General features: G+C 54.3%; 1 protein-coding gene across 4 annotated transcripts in view; it reads right to left on the bottom strand.

Annotated features, from left to right (window-relative positions):
* TOM1 (target of myb1 membrane trafficking protein) overlaps positions 1-18,476 on the bottom strand; it is a 50,890-nt gene that overhangs the window by 13,787 nt on the left and 18,627 nt on the right. For all 4 annotated transcript variants that reach the window (XR_005010487.1, XM_036760423.1, XM_036760421.1 and 1 more), the window contains exons 2-11: positions 15,847-15,931; positions 13,843-13,921; positions 12,845-12,994; positions 10,738-10,872; positions 10,389-10,535; positions 8,220-8,336; positions 5,149-5,282; positions 4,460-4,493; positions 3,365-3,482; positions 2,191-2,311 (exon numbers count right to left, since the gene is read on the bottom strand). Coding sequence is in view for 3 of the 4 variants with exons in the window: in XM_036760423.1 (XP_036616318.1) it covers positions 2,191-2,311; positions 3,365-3,482; positions 4,460-4,493; positions 5,149-5,282; positions 8,220-8,336; positions 10,389-10,535; positions 10,738-10,872; positions 12,845-12,994; positions 13,843-13,921; positions 15,847-15,931 (1,120 nt within the window). In the remaining variant the exon portion in view is untranslated. The remainder of the gene's footprint in view (positions 1-2,190; positions 2,312-3,364; positions 3,483-4,459; positions 4,494-5,148; positions 5,283-8,219; positions 8,337-10,388; positions 10,536-10,737; positions 10,873-12,844; positions 12,995-13,842; positions 13,922-15,846; positions 15,932-18,476) is intronic.

Genomic DNA, 18,476 nt, shown 5'->3' with positions numbered 1-18,476 from the left:
GAAGAAATAGAAGATGCTCCTTGGGCAGAAAAGTCTCCTGGGCCCTACCGGATACACAGGGCATGCGCTTCCCCTCCCAAGCAGCAGGCTGGCCAACCAATCCATTGGGGGATGGGAGAGAGGAGCACGGGCCAGCAGGTCAGGTTTCGTCCGGCCTCCCTCCATTTCATGGTAGCAGATCAGGGCTACAGGAAGCTGGTGAAGACTCTCCTGCCTTAGAGCAGCCCCGTCCTCCACCCCAGACCAGCTCACCCATCCCAGGGCCTGGTAAAGGAGCACGTGCTTCCTCCCGCTGCTGTGACCCTGGGTAGAGGTGGTGGCATATGGAAATGTGGGGCTGGCTGGAAACTGGGGCATTGAGCCCAGGAGGAGGGTCAGCAATCAATGAGCCACACTGACATCAAGATGATGGAGTGAAGGTTGAGGCCAAGCTGGGGGGAGGGGCTGGGCAGGCAAGGAGAAATACAGAAGACAGAGACTATGAGCTAGAGCAGGCTGGAGGTCAGAAATGGGCTACGGCCCAGGATGAGGAAGACTGGAGCACCCAAGGAAGAAGTGAGGAACCCTGGAATCACAGACCTCCTTGATGGAAAAGCCTTCAGGGGATGCCTGAACAGAAATCCCTCAGGAGGAGATACCGGCTCCCACTCCCCTTTCCCCTCCCCCAGCAGCCCCTCCACTTTGGGGTGACTCGCTGTTGGGCAAAGCTTTTCCTTCTGTCGTCCTAAATCAGACTCTCCATGAGTCCCAACAGAGGCCACGTTGAACCCTGCCATGTAACAGGTGAGGAAAGTAAAGCTCAGAGGCTGAAGATTCTCATCCAGGATTATAGAGCCAGCGTATGTCATCCTGACTGAGGCCAGCTCTCCACCCCTTCTCCCACAATGCCTTTCTATTCCAGGCCCTGTGCCTCTCTGAATGAACCCTAAATCACATCAGCTTTTTGGGGGGCTACTGGTTTTAAAAGCCCCAGGTCTGTGCCTGTCCAGACAAAGCTGACCCTGGGAAGGAGATAAGAGAGATCCCAGCAGGCCTGGGAACAAGTAATCAAACCCAAGGCACTACCCCCAAGGAGTGGCCTTGACTCTCAAACAGGCCACGAGGTTCCTTCCATGAACTTTGCTAGGCCATTCTCAGTAAATCTCCATGAAAGCAGGGCACGAGAAAGGCACATTGGCGGGCTAGTACACTCACAGGGCCAGGAATTCTATAGTCCAGATGTTAGCTTGGCTGGCCAGAGCCCAGGGATAATGAGGCTGGCCTCCACCGCCCATTCCTTGCCTTTCACCAAGTTCACTACCCTGTGCTCCCTGGCTGACATTTTACTGCGGACACCAAAGAGATGGGCAAATACGCCTATGGGGCTGAGTACAAGCCCGCTCCCGCTACCACTTGAACCCCAAAACATTTTCCAAAAACCCAAAGGGCAGGGGGGCGCCCAGGAGGGGTCCAGGGCTCAGGCTCTAGGGGCCTTTCTGCCCTCGCCTCCCCCACTCCAAGAGATGGCCGGTCAGGAGAACACCTCGGATTTGTGCAGAAGTATCTACAGGAGCATTTTGTCACCTGTGACGGCTTCCAGCCTCCCCCAGCCATGGAGGTGACCTGGGACTCTTGGCATGACCACTCATAGTCAGGTCACACAGCACTGGAATGGGAAGGGAGTCTGGGCCACTTACTCTACAGAGAAGGAAAAGGGACCCCAAAGAAGCTGGAGAGGCCTCGAGGGTGGGAGATCGAAGGGCCCCAGGCCCACTTACAGGATTGGAGGCTAGAGCAGACAGGCCCTCGAAGGCCTTATTTTACAGATGAGGAAACTGAGGCCCAGGGGGCAGCTCCCTTTGGAGCTAACAGGGATCTGGTGTAAGATGCTGGTAGGACCAGAGGGCTGATGGCTGGAAGAGCCCTGAAGGATCATGGGAAGTCATGGTGGGGGGGGGGTCGCCCATTTTTTTTACAGGCTCTGGTTGGCGGTGATAGGACTCAGGTCCCCCTGCTCTAGACCCACTGGTGGGTCCCCACTGGAGGCCAAACTTGGAGGCAGTTTCCCTGCCTGGACCATGGGGGCTGAGCACATAGGTGCACGCAGGTGCACGCAGTGCCCAGGTCAGCTGAGAAGCAGGCGCCAAGGACCAAAGCACATGGGGCAGCCAGGATGGGAGGGGTCCACCCCCTCCATCGCCCCCCACTCACTCCTTCCGCTGATCCGCCAGTGAGCTCCCCCGGGTCAAGGCGAACATGTCAAACTCGTCTTCCAGTTTTCCTGAGGTGTTCAGAGACTGCAGTGTGGCACTGACACTGCCAGTGCCAAGGTCTGCGGGAGAAAGGCCAGGCAGTCAGAGGGTACTGATAAAGCACCTACTACCTCAGATCCCTCAGGAAGCTTGCCTCCCAATGTGGGGTGACAGCAGGGATGCATGAAGTATCTAAAGAACAAATACCACAGATGCCAGAAAGTATGGGAGGGAGGGCACTGGGATCTCAGGATCTTTATCTGAGTGGGGGAAGGGACCAGCCTTGGTTTGTCTTGGGCCACACAGCGGAGTGCCAGGTCAGATTTGAGCCAGACCCTGGCCTAGCAATTGGTCCCACCTTGTTGCCTCCCTGACAGTGGCGGGTGGAGCTGAGAATCATAGATAGTAGAGTTTGAGCTGTGTCTTGGAGGAGGAGAAGGAGTTTATGAGGTGGGAGAGGGGGTGAAGAGGAAAGGCATTCTAGGCATGAGGCACAGCCAATGCAAAGGCTGTGATATGAGATGGGAGCAGATCTGATCGGTCTGGGAGAATCATTCCATTTTTGAGCTAGAAAAGGGGGGAGGGAGAAGGGACCATTCTCCTTCCTACACATGGCAAGACTCCCCATGATTCCACAATCAGTACTAGTGGGGCAGATTGGCAGCAGCGACTGCCAGTCCCCACGCCCAGGGCTCTCCCCTGAGGCTGCCCCAAGACCAGCAAAAAAAGAAGAGTTTGCCAAGGCACCTAGACAGGAACTACAGGGCACTCCCTGGGGGTCACTCCCCGGGGGTCACTCCCCAAGCTCGCTGTGTCCCTGGGAAAGTCTCATGTAGTGGGTCATACTGCAAGCAGCTGGTTGGGCCAGAGGCCCAGCACCCAACCTAGTGACTGGTGGGTCCTCAGGCTGGACAGTACTGAATGTCCCTATTCTTTGGGAGGGCCTGGGCCAGAGCTGCCAGGCCCCACCCTGGGGCTGCAGAGCTCTCTGCCAACTGCTGGGAAACCAGGAAGGTGGTGGCTGGCCTGGGGGGTTCCCACCCTGCTTGAACCTGACCATCCAAAAGGCAGAGGGCACACTGCCATGATCCCAAATCAGATGCTCTTCCCTAGAATCCTGCCCACTCACTTACTCATCCCGGCGAGCTGGGAGGAGAGGGTCCTGGGGGCTTCAGGCTGGGGCCCAGAGGGGGCAGGACCGGCACTGCTGAGGTCAATCAGATTGGTCGCTGGCTCCACTTCACTTGGGACCTTCAGAAGGGAAGGCCAGTTATTCTCACCTCCTGAAGGCAGCTGTCCATGGTCACAGAACATGGGCTTTAGGGGGCTGCCTGCCCCATTGGCTTCTGGGAAACCAGGCATGAGAGCCCATGCACCATCCCAGGCTGGGTGGGGATGAGGAGCATTGGGAAAGGCCTAATTCCTCCTTGGCTCCCCTGCTCAATTTACAGCCCGCAGGTCCGCCTGGGTCTGGCTGGAGGCTCTTTGTCCACTCTAAAATTATCTTGTGTATAATGATTTCTATGTCATTACCTTCCCCCTCAGAATGAGAGCCCCTTGAGGCGGGGGCTGTTTTTGCTTTTTCTTTGTAGCCTCAGCACATGCACAGTGGCTGACACACAGTAGGTGCTTACTCAGTGTTTGCTGGTTGACTCGATGGTTGCACAATCAATTGGCATTTATTACCATCTGTTAGGGAATCATGCCAGTTGCTAAGGACACAAAGACAGAAACAAAACAGTCCCTGGCCTCAAGGCGTTTACAGTCTAACTGGAGGTAGCCTGTACAGACATAAGAATGTACATAGAAAACAAATACTAGGCGACTTGGGTTGGGGGGTGGTGGGAGGAGGGTCACTAACAGTTTTTTGGGTGGGGGTCAGAAAGAATACCATATGTAGAAAGTGGCCCCTAAGTTGAATTCTGGAAGACACAAAGACTTTCAAGAGGTCTAGAGGATAGGAGGGAGGAGACTGTAGGCATGGGGACAGCTAGTGAGTACAAAAGTGTAGAGGTGGGAGATGGAGGGAGTGTCAGGTGTGAAGAAAGGTAAGAAAGGCTGGACCACCAGCTGTGGAAAGTGGGGTCAGGTGGCTTAGGGCTGTTGGAAGCAAGCAGAGGTGTCCCACTGACACGGATGGCACTGTTAGGACATGGGGCTCTAAGTGTGGGAGGTTACCCAATGGGGACTTCCCATGGGATTGAATAGGCCTCTGCCCAGTCCCTTACCTTATTATGCTGGCCTGTTCGGAACCGCTCAAACCTATGAGGAAGCAGAGAGGGGGGTCAGGTATGGAGCTTCTGTCTTCTGAACCCCAGAACCCCTGAGCTGGAAGGGTCCTCAGGAATGGGTGGGGCAGCCCCCACGAGATGGAACAAGTGGGTATCCACCTCCACTGGAAGACCTTCAGGGTCTCTTGAGGCAGCCCACACTGTTTTGGGACAGTCTCATTTTGAGAAAACTGTCTCTTATACAGAACTGAAGGCTACCTCTCTGGGTCTTCCATCCACTGGCCCCAGGGAAACCCTGTGAATGACCTGATGACCCAAGCCCCCTAAGCCTTCTCCAGGTCCCATTCTGGTCCAGCCTGGTTTGCAGCCCCCTTACCATCTTGTCCTTTTGGACTGGAAAACACTAAGGAGATGGTCTAGGGGGGGTGGGGCTCAGATCTCTTTTCACCCCGGATTCCTCAGGGAGACATTCCCAGGTGCCCCCAGATTGGCACAGAGGCCATGTAGCACCCTGAGCTCTTGGAGCATAGATCTTGGAGGGATGCCTTCTTTGGCCTGCATGTCTTAACTCGAAGCCCCCATTTTACTCCCAGTCTGGCTCTATCCAGAGAGGGCAGACACGGAATCCACCCAGCGAGCTAAGCCTGGAAGAGGAGGGGGAAGGGCCCAGGCAGGGTCAGGGCTACCGTTCATGGCGCAGGAACACATTGTTGAGGTTGTCGTTGACGATGAGCAGCTCCTCGGTCAGCTGCTCGTTGAGGACCCGAGGGATCAGCTCAAGGACTCGCTGCTGCATAGCTCGGCATGTCCGGTTCAGCTCCTGACCACGGAGGGGGAAGCAAGCGGATGGTGGGAACCCACCAAGGAAAGAAGGCAGGTGGGTGGGCGGGTCCCTCCAGGCTGGGGTGTCCGGGGGAGGGATGGAGCCAGGTCAGGGCCTTAATGTCATGTGTGGACGTGTTGGTACCTCCCCAGTAGGGGGCAGGGAGTGTGGGACCTGGGTGAGAATGCTGCCTCAGGCCCTTGCCAAGTAGCTGTGAGCCTGGCTTTGACCCTTCTATGTCTCAGTGTCCTCATCTGTAAAGCAGAGGCATTCACAGCACCAACTTCCAAGGCCAGAGTGAGAATCTAACATGACGATCTATGTTGCAATGAAAATGGCGGCCATCCATGGCAGGACCAGGGCTCTAGAGCCAGAGCGGGCCCAAGAGGGGAGGGGTCGCAAAGGCATGAGTGGAGAGCCCAGAGTGAAGCCTGGCACCCTCACTCTTCCCACTCCCCAACCGCTTCCCTCAGAGGCACAGGTACGAATCCAAGCCCTGCATCTCCTGTCTCACCTGGGGCAGTCACTTAGCCTTCCTGGGCCTCAGTTTCCCCATCTATAAAATGGACTCGATGGCCTCTAGAGGCCTCCCCCCATTTCCACTGCTGGCACTTCTCCTTTCAGATAACCTTTGTCCTTCCGTACAGATTTCCTGTGTTCACGGTTATTTACACGATGTCACCCCATAAGACCTTTCTTTGTATCCCCAGTGCCTGGCACACAGCAGGAACTTAGTAAATGCTCACTGACTGACTCTGGTATATGATCCCATGATCCCTAGGGTCCTTCCAGCTTTAAGGCTCATGCCTTCTGTTGCCGCAGCCTTGCAGAGTTGGGTTTTGCAAGGCCAGCTCCCTGGGCATCGGTCTCCAAAACACCAAATTACTTACCTGCTCTAAGGCAAATAAAAAAAATCCCTGGTGGGGAGGCTGGGGTGTGGGATGCACCAGGACAGGTGGGGCTGTAACAGGCTAAAGCCTGGCTCAGGTGGCAGGGTACCACATTGTAATGGTGGCAGGGTAAGCATGGCCGTGTGGAGACAAGCCCTAGGCTTAGCTGTCACAGAGAAGGGCAGCCCCGGCCCATCTCTATACCCTGGTGGCTCATCACACCCCGCCATGGGCTCAGGCCACAACCCCGACTCTTGACATTGCTGTCCTGGAGGCTCTTTCTTACCAGTTAGCTCGTGTGGCAGTTTGGGAAGCTGTCCCTTGTCTCCTGACTTATGGCCAGAATCACTAGGCCTTCTGGGGAATCACCAATCAGCACAGGCTTTTATTAAATTCAGCCCTTCCCATCAAATATCATTCTTTAATAAAGTCCCAAAGAGTTAACCATCCTGAAACCTAAATGAGAATGTCCTAGGACCTGAGGTCCCTTGGGGCGGGATGCGGATCAGGCCTCCTTGTTCTCTGGCCACTGACTGGCTGAGGGAGATTAAGCAAGCCCCTTCCTCCCTCTAGGCTTTAGCTTCCACAGCCTTCAGAGGAGGGCCTTAAGAGGTCCACAAATGGCTCTTCTGGTCCTGTGCTTCCTGAGGGCCCCAAGAGCCTGTATCAGACTCTGCTTTGGAGGCCTGGGGTTTCCTGCTTGCTTGGATGCTGGGATGTCAGGGTGGCTTCCGGCTTCATCACTGGCCCCAGCCTTTGGTCCCTCCAGTGACCAAACTATTCTGTGGTTCTATCTCAACTTCCTTCTCCCTCAACAGAGAAGCTTCCCTTGGGCAGCTGCTGGTTCCTTCCGAGGCTGGCCTGTTTCAACCCTATTCTAGCATCTTAGGCAGGATGCTCCTCTTCCCCCTCCCCCAAAGGCTCTGGGGATGTCAGGCTCTTCCAGCTTGGCCATGCTGGCAGGCTCTATCTCAAAATGTATTTGTGAAGCCCTTAATTTATTGAGTCCAGGACCTTGCAAAGTGCCATTTCAAGAGAATATCAGCCTGACCTCAAAACAACCCAGGGAAGGAAACCTTAAGAAGGCATGAGGCCCAAAGTCTGAGAGATAGTAAGGGGAGGGGCTGGACCGGGCCTTCAGGCTCCAAATCTTCTGTTAAACTAGGCCCCAGCCTTCAAAGACACAGTCACCCTGACAAATCAACCCATTCCCTGCCATCTGTGGCACACCCACGTCACTGCCCTGACTGCCCCCACCAGCTTCTGCTCAGTTTGCTCTCTCTGCCCAGAGGCAGTGGGGTCTCTAGACAAGCCCCCAGAGGCTGCCGCTGCCTCTGTTCCCCCCCTCCAACATCCTTCTTCAGGCTCTGGCCCTTTTTTTAGCTATAACAGGCAACCCAGATGAGTAACTCATCTATTAAGTGAGGGATAACAATTCTTGTTACTCTGACCTACTTCTCAGGGCCGTAAAGTCACGCAGTGTGCTTCTCAGAAGCTTCCCCCTCTCTCCTTTGCAGAAGCGGAGGGCTGCAGGGTGAAATACTGCATATGCTGGCACACTCGGCTGTACCTTGGTTAGTTTTGCTAAGGTGCCTTTTTTTTTCCTCACTAAATTCTGTTCTGGGAGATGACTCACCAGATAGCGGCATAGGGAGGGATATATTTGGAAACAGAGGTGAGCGTAATTTTTTTTTAATTAAAAAACTAAAGCAGCTTTGGCTAATGTTAGGACACCGTCCAAGTCCACCAGTGCTGGGTGTCTTGGGGTTCTTCTGTCTACACAGAATGATGATGGTGGTGTCTGTCACCAGGAAGTAACCAAGCAGGGATGCCAAGAGTCCCCACCTGGGCCAGGCTGGGCCCAGGGTGCTGACCCTTTCCCTCTCAGTCTGACCAGCTGACACGACACAGCTGAGTAGAAGTCACCTGGTATTCCTCTGGTCACTCTCCCACCACCCCCAGGGCATCTTCATGAGCAGGTGAGAGATACCTGGAAAGGGGAGAGGTGAGGGGGCTGCTGAGCCCCCCAGGGAGTGATCCTTACCTGAAGCAGCTCCAGGTCTGAGGGCTCGGCCCGCCCGGGGACCAGCTCAGTCAGCATCTCAGACATCACCTTCACGTTCCCATTCACCACCTCCAGCTCAGTGCGGAGTTTCCCAATCTGAAGATACACATTTATGTTTGGCCTGGTTAGATGAGGATGGCCATCTGAGGGGTCAGCATGGGTGATAAAGGCCTAGGGCCCCACAGAGCCAGCCCCAGGCTTAGATAGGTCCTGTCTAGAGAAGCTCAAGGGCCCACAGTCTCCTTTGGGGATCTGATCTTCCCCCGTCCCCCACCAAAAGGAATGTAAGCAGGTCTCCTGTGGGGATCTGATCTCCCCCATCCCCTACCGGACTCATCTCTGGCCCCTCACACCCCCTGGCCCTTTCCAAACATTACCATTTCCAAGCCAACCGCACAGCTGGGAAGGGAGGGAAAGCAAGGTGAGAATGACTGCACCCCAAGGTGTGCTGATGACAGAATTACAGCATCACCCCCAGGGGCCCAAGGCAGCTGCTGACAAGGCCACTGAGACCCTCAGGCTCCTCCCCCCTGGGGTGCAGGGAGGGGAATGGGCAGGGCCAGGTCTGCTCCAGGGCACAGGAGGGCCCGCTGCTTTCCTGAGGCCCTTTCCAGAGAGGGATGGCCTCAGGTACAAAGGCTGGAAATACTGGTGGGGTCACCTAGAACCAAGGTGTACATGTGTGTCTGAGAGCTGGAGGAGTGGGCTGGTGGTGGAATAGCAAACATATCTCCCACCAGCTCCAGAGGCTTGGCCACTTTTGGACTCTTCTGGACTCTCCCCTGTGCTTTCCTCCCCCCAGAAGGCTCATCATTAGGAGAGCGTGTGATGATTCAGGCTTGAATGTGCCTGGTCCTATGTCATCAGGGCCCTGTGCCAGGGGGAGAGGGCAGAGCCATGGGCTCCAGGACCTTGGTTCAAGGAGGGGGTTCAGTCCAGTTTTTTCCTTCATGTCCCACCAGCTTTTGGACCTCTCTAGACTCTCCTCCATGCTCCCAGCTCCTTCTCCCTCCACCCCCCCTCCTCCCCATTAGACTGCAGGTTCCTTGAGGGCAGGGACTTTGTACCCCCAGCATGAGCGCCTGGCACATACTGATGTTCATTGAGTGATTGATACTTAAAACTGGCCTAGCCTGCTGCCTCCTTGTACAGGTTTAGACTGGGCTGGAATCCTCTCTCACACAGGGCCTGCCAGTGCCTCCTTGGCACCTGAGTGTCTCAGGGAGTTTCCCGGGGCATAGAAGGGTCCTGCCACCTGCTCAGGGACACACAGGCAACAAGTGGCAGAGGCAGACTCCAATGTAGGTAGTCTCTATCCACTGGGCCACCCTGCCTCTCAGTAGCCTACACCACTTCTCCAAAGCACCATCGCCCACTCACACTGAGCAGGGGCATTGCACAACTTCCAACCCTTTCAAGGATGAGGAGTCTGAGGGTCAGAAAGGTCAGGTACTTTGTCCTTGGTTACCCAACTAGGAGGGTCAAAACCAGGGCTCGCTCGAGCTTCTAGGCTCCCTTCGTTCTATCACACAGCCAGGCAGCTGTCCTAACAATATGGTCTAGGGTTCTTTTTCGTCTGGACCTGAGATTTCATTGGTTAAAGGGAACTCCCAGGTGAGGAAACTCCTTCTACCAGTGCAGATTGAGACTTTCTCTGCACCTTTTGGTTTTAGTGAGCTGCCTAGAGCACAGAGGGGTAGAGGGACCTGCCCAGGGTCTCGCAGCTGATGTGAGTCAGGACTTGAACCTCGGACCTCTGACTCTGAGCCTGATACTCCATCCAACATAGCTCCTAATTAATGATGTTTATATGCCCTAGGATTTCTTAGAAGTTGGACTCTAAATCTTAGGGTGCCAGAGAAATGTAAGTCATCTTCTATACAGAGATCTACACATGGTTGGAAAATGGCTCAAGGGAATTCTTATTAACACTCTTTCAAGAGGGACAGAGGGAGAGAGGGTCTGTGGTTAGCGGTAGATCTGCCATAGAAAACCATTGCCTGAATGCCAAAGACTATGGTGCCACTCCTGGATTCTCCCAGCCTGTGTCCTGAAAGAGCGATCAGTCTACGGATCCTTGCTTGCTCAGTCTCCTTCCTGACCCTGGGGCTGGGGGAATGGACTCCCATGAGCCCGGCCACTCTTTACCTGCTCTGGCGTTGGCGTCACAGGCACATCATCGGGGGCGGATGGCACGTTTGGCAGGGGCACGGCTTGCTGCGAGGAGTTTATGCGCTGGCTGGACTGTGTTACTGATGAATTCTGTCCTGGTAGGGGCTCGGAGCCATACACGGACTAGAGATAAAAACCGAGTCAGAGAGGGAGGAGCAAGGGCTGGCTAGAGGAACTCGGGAGGCCTGCAGGTCAGTGGGAAGCAGTTGGCCAAGCTCTCCTGTCTCTTCCCAGCTTTCTTGCCTCTCAGCTTGGTCCACACAGGGGAAGGAGACAGGCTTGCCCTGGCCTGACTGGGAGCATGGGAGGTGGTGAACCTCCTTACCCTCTGAGGCGTGTGGATGGGGGACAACATGTCCAGGTCTGTCATGGGAAACTCCAGGCCCTTCCTCCTGAGGTCTTCATAGACAGCCACGACTCCCGTCAGGTCAGGTGAGCTTCGGAAGGCGTCTGCCCAGGACTGCCAAGAGGAAGAGGGGACAGAGCCAGCTGGTCACTACGCTGACCTTCCCTCCCCTGCCCTTCTTGCCCATTCCTGAGGTGGCTGGGGAGCTACAGCTAGAAGGCCCCTAGGACACGAGGGAAACCAGAAGTGTTCTGGGATGACCCAGAGGGGCCCCAGGCTATTGTGGAAAGGTCACTAGATTTAGAGGGAGAGGCGCCAGGTCAAATTCCCATTCCTGTGATGTGCTGGAGCAAGCCAAATGACCCCTGGGGCCTCAGCTTCCTCATTTATAGAGCAGGGGCTGGATCAGAGGCCTGCTAAAGTCTCTTCCCCTTCTCATTGTGGTCCCCTGATCATCGGACCCAAGATTCAAACCCAGGTCTTCAGCCTCTAACTGCTAGCAGTCCTGCTCTGACTCAGATGTCCTTCAGGGTTTGATTGCCCCCTCCTCAGCTCTAATTCCTAGACTCCAAAGCCTCCTTTGAGGCTCACCTGGACCTGACTTGGACCAGTGGGGGCAGGATGCCCTTCCATATTCACCTCTCCCTTCTTAGGTGAGATCGCATTTACTTGTCTGCTTGTATGTTGTATCTCTCACCAGGCGGTGAATTCCTTGAAAATGCACCTCACCTGATTCTTCACAGAGGTGGGGGCCTATGGGTGCGCCTCACTACAAATTCCAATCTTTGTGGCTGGTAAGTTTAGCTGAAGTCTTTGGGGTTTTCTTCTTTATTCTTTGCTACAAGGGACCCTCTGGGCAGGGGAGGGAGGAGTAATGTATTTGGAAAAGGAGATGATGCCAAAACAGAAGAGAGCAATACATTTTAAAAAGAATGGAAACTCCCTGAGGGCAGGACTGGGTCTTCACTCTTTGTCTCTGACTCTCCAGCACCTTGCTGCAGAGGTCTGTGGCACTGGGCCCCTACTAGGGACTCCCTCATTTCTTTCTCCCTTCAAGGATCAGAACCTTTGAGATCTGTGGGGTGCCTTCTGGCCTGAGAGGGCTTTCCCACCTCGTCACTCCACTCTACATTCACACCACCCTCTCAAGGGCTAGCGAAGGCCTTAATCCTATTTTGCAGATGAGGAAAATGAGGAAAGGGGAACGCAAGGGACTTCCTCAGAGCCTGACAGACAGTGGCAGGGCTGGGACCAGAACCCAGGTCTCCTAAGTCTCAGCCCAGAACAAGCTGCTGGTGCCAAACCCCCATACATACCCTCCCCCGGCACCCAGTGAGAGCCCTGATGCACTGAGGCGATGGGGTGGAGCACTGGGAGTCCTGAGTTCAGCTCTGGCCTCTGACACAAGTTGTATGACCTTGGGCAAGTCACTTAGTCTCCCTGTGCCTCAGTTTCCCCATTGTAATACGGTGATAATAACCCCTTACAGGGCTGTTGTGAGGATAAAATGAGTTTTTGTAAAGAGCTTTGTAAACCCTACAGTACGATGAGGATGAGGAAGAGGATGTTGAGGCCAGAGACCAGCAGCCCCAACATAGAAGGTGACCAAGCCAGAGGCAAAGAAATGAGCCGCTATCCAAATTGGGGAACAGTCTGTGTCCTCTGCGTTCAGCTCAGGGACTCCCTCCCAACTGGGCCACAATCTGAGGGTCCCAGGGCCACGCAGCTGGTGTCAGGGCTGGGATCAGAAGTGCAGACATCTAGAACTGGGCCTCAAAGGCCTCGGGTCCAACTCACTCATTTTACAGGAGGGGAAGCTGAGGCCAAGGGAAGCAAAGAGACCTGCCCCATTGTGTCAGAGATAGGATCTGAACCCAGGTCTATTGATTTTTCTTGCAGGTATGGCATTGCTATGGATTTCGGCCCTTTCTCTTCTCTGTCTTGTCTTAAAAATCTCCCAGTTCATGGTCTAGGGGCAGTGGGTTCCAGGCCCATGCTCCTCATTCTCTGGATGCCTCGTTTCCCTTTAGGACCCCTACCCTTCCCTGCGCCTCCCATGGCCCTGCCCCTCCTGCCTGCTGCTCACCTGGATGAGCATCAGAACCTTGTCATGGACAGTGGTGGGGGGGTTGTTCTTTGGCAAGATGGTCCTCACCAGGACCCCTTCCACGAAATCCTGGCTGGCCACGAGGACGTGGAAGCGGTGGCCACAGTTTTTAACGCAGGTTTCCAAGACCTGAAGGGTCCAAGAAGTAGTGGTGAGGATTCCCGGTAGGAAAGGGCTCTTCCTGTGAACAGGGTCTTACTCCTTTCAAACAGCTGATCACTTTGACAGAGAAAGTTCACATCCAAGTCTCTGTTGTGGAGCTGTTTGGAGATAAGGCCTCAAAAAGAAGTCTTTCGAACCACAACCTTTTGACAGAGCAGAGCCAAGGTGGGGAGAAGGGACAGCCTCAGAGCCAGTGGGAGGGAGGGGAAGCTCTATTAGATAAAGCTCAGACTATACCCCACCCCCCCAACACACACCAAGGCAAACCTCCCTCGACCATCACCACTCTGAACTTGTCACCTGCTCTGCTCCCCCTCCCCCACTACACTTCTCAGAACATTCCTTATAACTTTGTACTTCCTTTGGATACAAGATGTATTGGGGGGCACTCACGCTTCTGGCCTAGGGGCCCTGAGGCAGAGGGGCCTCTGTTTCCTTATCACCCACCAGTCATGGACTGTGCAGACAACTAAGGAACCAGTTTGGACACGGGGCTAACCCACATGTCCCTCAAATCTGTTTGCTCCCACATGGGCTGAGACTTCTGGGTCTCTGGTTTCTAGAACTCTCTAGGTGAAGCAGCAGGTCCCAGGAGACCCCTGGCTTGGGCATCTGGTTCTTCCTACCATTTTTCTGATTCCCCCTGAAGCAACATCAACATTCAGTGCATTGGGCCCCAGGCCCCAGACCTTTCTCCTTTCTTGCCCTCATCTGATAGCACAGATGGCGAGGGAACATGCACATGCATCCTGGATGTAAAGTGCCCAGGGCACCAGAGGGGGCAAGGGCTGGCTGGGAAGGGGTTGGGCACTCACCGTGAGCGCCAGCATCACCTCGTGGAAGTTTTTATTGCCCATGATCCTCTTCTTCAGGGCACGTAAGGCATCTTTGGGGCTGTGGGGAACGAGGAGAGGGTATGGCTGTAGCACATGGCTTCCTATCTCTAAAGCTTGTGGGAATTCTCAGGGAAGTCGGAGGGTGCTGGGGGAGGTTAAGCGAGGGGTGGTCCTTCCTCCCCACTTCCATCAAGGCCTAAAATGGCTCAGCACTGGTGTCAGGGGCCCAGCTGGCCTCAGGGCTGTCACTGCCAACACTGTCTGCTTAGCTGTACCCAGGGGAGGAGAGTGTGGCAGGGACAATCCCTACTCAAGCCAGAACGGGGATCGAGGCCACACCTCGGACCCATAGTCACTTGCCTCAGGGGAGCCATTTCAGCCAGAAGGGACCCAAACAGACCCAGTGTGGCACCTTGTTCTTAAGTACCTACTTCGCACTCAGTGCTGGGGGAGCACACAGATAACTATAATGCAATGAATGCTGGTGCTTTAGAGAGGAGCAAACAGTGCTAAGTGAGGTCCAAAGGCTTCATGCAGAGAAGGTAGAATCAGAACTGGTCTTTAAAAGCTGGGAGGATCAGTAAGGGAAGGGAGGACCCACAGCAGAGTCCAGAGGCCACATGTTGGGAGCCTTCTAGAGGGGATTCCTGCTGGGGGGGAAGGGGTGCAGCTCCTGAGCTCATGGGAACAGACGTCATAGTAGACAGGATCTCAGAGATTCAGCCATATCATTTTACTGATGAGGCCAGACAAGGGCAATGAGGGAGGAGGTTCTAGGCACAGATGCAGAAAAGCACTGGGGAGGTGAGAGTCCAACCTGGCCACAGCCCAGGGAGCATGTGGAGGCGAGGCAGGGGTGGGGGAGCATGTGGAATCGAGGCTGAGGCAGGGAGCGTGTGGAGGCCAGGCCAAGGGGGGAGCGTGTGGAGGCCAGGACGAGTTGGGGGAGCGTGTGGAGGCCAGGCCAAGGGGGGAGCGTGTGGAGGCCAGGCCAGGCCAGGAGCGTGTGGAGGCCAGGACGAGTTGGGGGAGCGTGTGGAGGCCAGGCCAAGGGGGGAGCGTGTGGAGGCCAGGCCAGGCCAGGAGTGTGTGGAGGCCAGGACGAGTTGGGGGAGCGTGTGGAGGGGAGGCTGAGGCGGGAGCCTGTTGTGTGTGAGACATAAATTTTCAGACACGTCAGCTCACGGATTGATTTTGTTCAACCATTTTAAATTGTTTCAATAGAAGGCTTTGTTTCCCCCCAGGGACGGGGGTGGGCAAGTATTTACAAGGGGGTAAGTGGCGGCATAGCAATGGCAGCTCTTACAAAAGGACAAAGCCCAACACCAAATCCTCAGAGGGGAGCAGGGGCAGTTCTGAAGGGGACGTAGGCCGTGTGACTGGGGTAAATTCAGCACATCCATTTAAAGCCCCAGGCTGTGGGTGACGGAGGGGCCCAGTTTCACACACAGCAAATGCTCTTTCTCTTTCTTTCTCCGTGGAAACATTCATTCTCATTAGGTTTTGGACAAATCCCTAATGGAGAACAGGATGTCAGAAAAGGAAGGTGAGGCTGTTTCAGATGTGAGGGAGGCTTTGGATTCCAGGAAAGGCAGTCAGACCTTGGGCCTTGGAGGGGGGATGAAGGTCAGTCTGGCAGTGGGGGTAGGAGAGCTAGCCAGAAGGGGAAGTGAGAGGAGGCCAGTGGTTAGGAGGGCCTGGCCAACCGAGGATGGACAGAAGGATGGCTACCAGCATTCCAGGGCTTCCCACTGTTAGCACTAACTTTTCCATGGTGAGCCTGGAGGCTAAATAATTCACCTGTCTACAGTGAGCCAGGTTCTGGGGCAGGTCTCGATGGTGCTAGGGTTGGCCTCTGGGCTCTCTGCCGATGCTCCAGGGGAAGGGCTTGCTCCCCTATGGAAGTTTCCAGCTCTCCTTAAACCATGACAGCTCAGGGGACTTGATGGCATCCTAGCCCCTCCCCACCCCCAGGCTCCTTACCCCTCCTCAGTCTCATTGATGATGTCACAGATCTCCATGTTGAGGGACCAGTCCTCGCTGGGCAGGGATCCATCAGTGGCTCGTTCTGAGGGGAAGAAACCAGAAGTCAAAAGGTCCATTTTCAGAGTTGGCTGATGACTGAGAATATGACCAAGTGACTGGATGGGTTACTGCTGGTGTCCCTACCTCTGCGTGCTTGGAACACACCTCCATCCTCACCTCATCCACACCTCCATCCTCACCTCCATCCTCACCTCATCCACACTTCATCCTCACCTCCATCCACAGCTCCATCCGCACCTCCATCCTTATCTCATCCTCATCTCCATCCTCACCTCATCCACACCTCCATCCATACTTCATCCTCACCTCATCCATACCTCAATCCTCACCTCCATCCACACCTCCACCCACACCTCCATCCTCACCTCCATCCTCACTTCCATCCAGAGCTCCATCCGCACTTCCATCCTCATCTTGTCCTCACCTCCATCCTCATCTCATCCTCACCTCCATCCTCATCTCATCCTCACCTCCACGCACACCTCCATCCTCACCTTCATCCACACCTCATCCTCACCTCATCCTTACATCCATCCTCTCTGATTTTTTCCCTTCAGGGTCCAGGGTGAAACGTTCCCTGATTTTCCCTCAGCCCACACCCTCTGAGCCTCAATCTACCTTTTCTCAAGCAATCAATAAGCCACATTTATTAAATGCACCTATTATGTACCAGGCTAGGAGAATACCAAGATAAAATGAAACAGTCATAGGCATCAGGGAGCTTACATTCAATCAGAAACAATGCATACGAAGAGGAATCTGCTAATGAACCTACGAGCATTTATGAAACACCTACTATGGGCCAGGCACTCTGCTGGGTGAGGGGGATGGGTGCCAAAACAAAGAACAAAGCAATCCTTATCCTCAAGGAACTTACCCTCTCATCTGTGCACATGGGGAGCGTAAGCTCCCCCAGTGCCTAGCAGAGTGCTGGACCTACAACAGGAGGTCCTGGGCACTTAATCCATTTGTGTTCAATGTCTGAGCTTAGAAACAACACCTGGGGAGGAAGCAGGAGATGACTCTGCTCAGAGAAGACTCAGAGTCTCAGGACAAAGGGGACAGGTGGTTGGCCGGATGTGACCAGAAGGGCCACTCCTCTGGCCAGAGGGGAGCCCTGTGGGGAAGGAACCAGGCAGAGGCAACGGGTTCTTGATCACAACAGAAGAGGAAAATGGCACCCAGTTTTCTATGTTTTCAAAGTTGCCTAAAGGATAAATGCCTGGAGTTTTCTACCTGCAGAATGGATCATGGCCCAGAGCAATAAACACCATTTACTGCAAATAAATAATTAAAGCAGCACACACAAGCATGCTTTAATTAGGTTCAGTAAGCATCAATCAACGCCTATGCCTCCAAAGTCCTTCCCTCTGTGCCATTCTCCTCACCCTTTTCATATTCTACAACTAGTTGTACTGATCTATATCTGGCCAGTGGACCCAGATGGCTCAGGAGAAGAAAGTGAGACTGGTGACTCTGCACAGGTCATGGTCCTCTTTAAGAACCAAGGACAAACAACAACAACAAAGACCCACATCAGACCACAGCTCCCTATTGCTGGTGGAATAAAAATTCCTCAGCTGTCTTACTTATTCCTCTTCATGCACTCTCTGTTCCAGGCAAGCTGTTCCCTGCACATAGCTCTTGAGCATTTCCATAGGCTGCCTGTTCCTCATGTCTAGAACCTGCTCCTTCCTCATCTCTGCCTCCCAGAATCCCCTGCTTCCTTCAAAGCACTGCTTAGATGCCCACTTCTCCACCAGGCCTTTTTCTGGGCTTAAAGCAGAAGGCTCGACAAACCTAAACCACTGGTCTCTAAAGGAAAACACAGAAGGGAGCCTTCCAGGGCCTCTGGTCCAACGTCACCACTTCCCATTGATTTGATGTAGGTTGGACCCTACACACACTCCAAAGCAACAGCTTTACTTAAAGTTGTCAGCTCTGGTGGATTCCAGAGAGCCCACAGGCTGGTCTGAGCACACAGCCCCCAACTGATCATACCGACTGAATCTATCTGGGTGACTCTGGACAAGTTACAGGACCTAGGTGAACTTCAGAGTTATCACCTGGAAGTATAACGGGACTGGAGCACATGATCACCTCAGCTGGACCTGCCCAATCTGGGGGCTCCCAGGAATCAGTTCTAGGCAGCCTAGAGTGGTGGAACAAGCAGAGGAGTTGGGAGTAGAAAGGTCCACATTCTAATCCTGTCTGCTACACACCACCTGTGTGACCTCGGAAGATGAAGATGACTGAGGTGGTCAGTGAGGAAGGGGGCATGCCAAGTCAGGCAAACAAATGTCCAGTGAGTGGCAGCACTGCTAACTGTTCCACCCATTCTGGGAAAAGACTTGGAGTTAGGAGGCAGAAGTTGCTAAGGCGTCCCCTCCCCTCAGATCCTACCACTGGGCATCTACCCAAGAAAGTCACACATCTCACAGACACCAAAATACACGAGAGTATTTTCTGTAGGAACAAAACCCAGCACTAAGTGGGGAGGCGGGTTCCAGGAAAGGGCCTGGAGCCTTGGCCAGACTGCCTGCAGAGGGCTCCAGGGCACAAAAGAA

This window comes from Trichosurus vulpecula, chromosome 5 (assembly GCF_011100635.1).
Source record: "Trichosurus vulpecula isolate mTriVul1 chromosome 5, mTriVul1.pri, whole genome shotgun sequence".
Classification (NCBI taxonomy): Eukaryota; Metazoa; Chordata; class Mammalia; order Diprotodontia; family Phalangeridae; genus Trichosurus; species Trichosurus vulpecula.
This window is presented reverse-complemented; position numbering and strand designations above follow the sequence as displayed.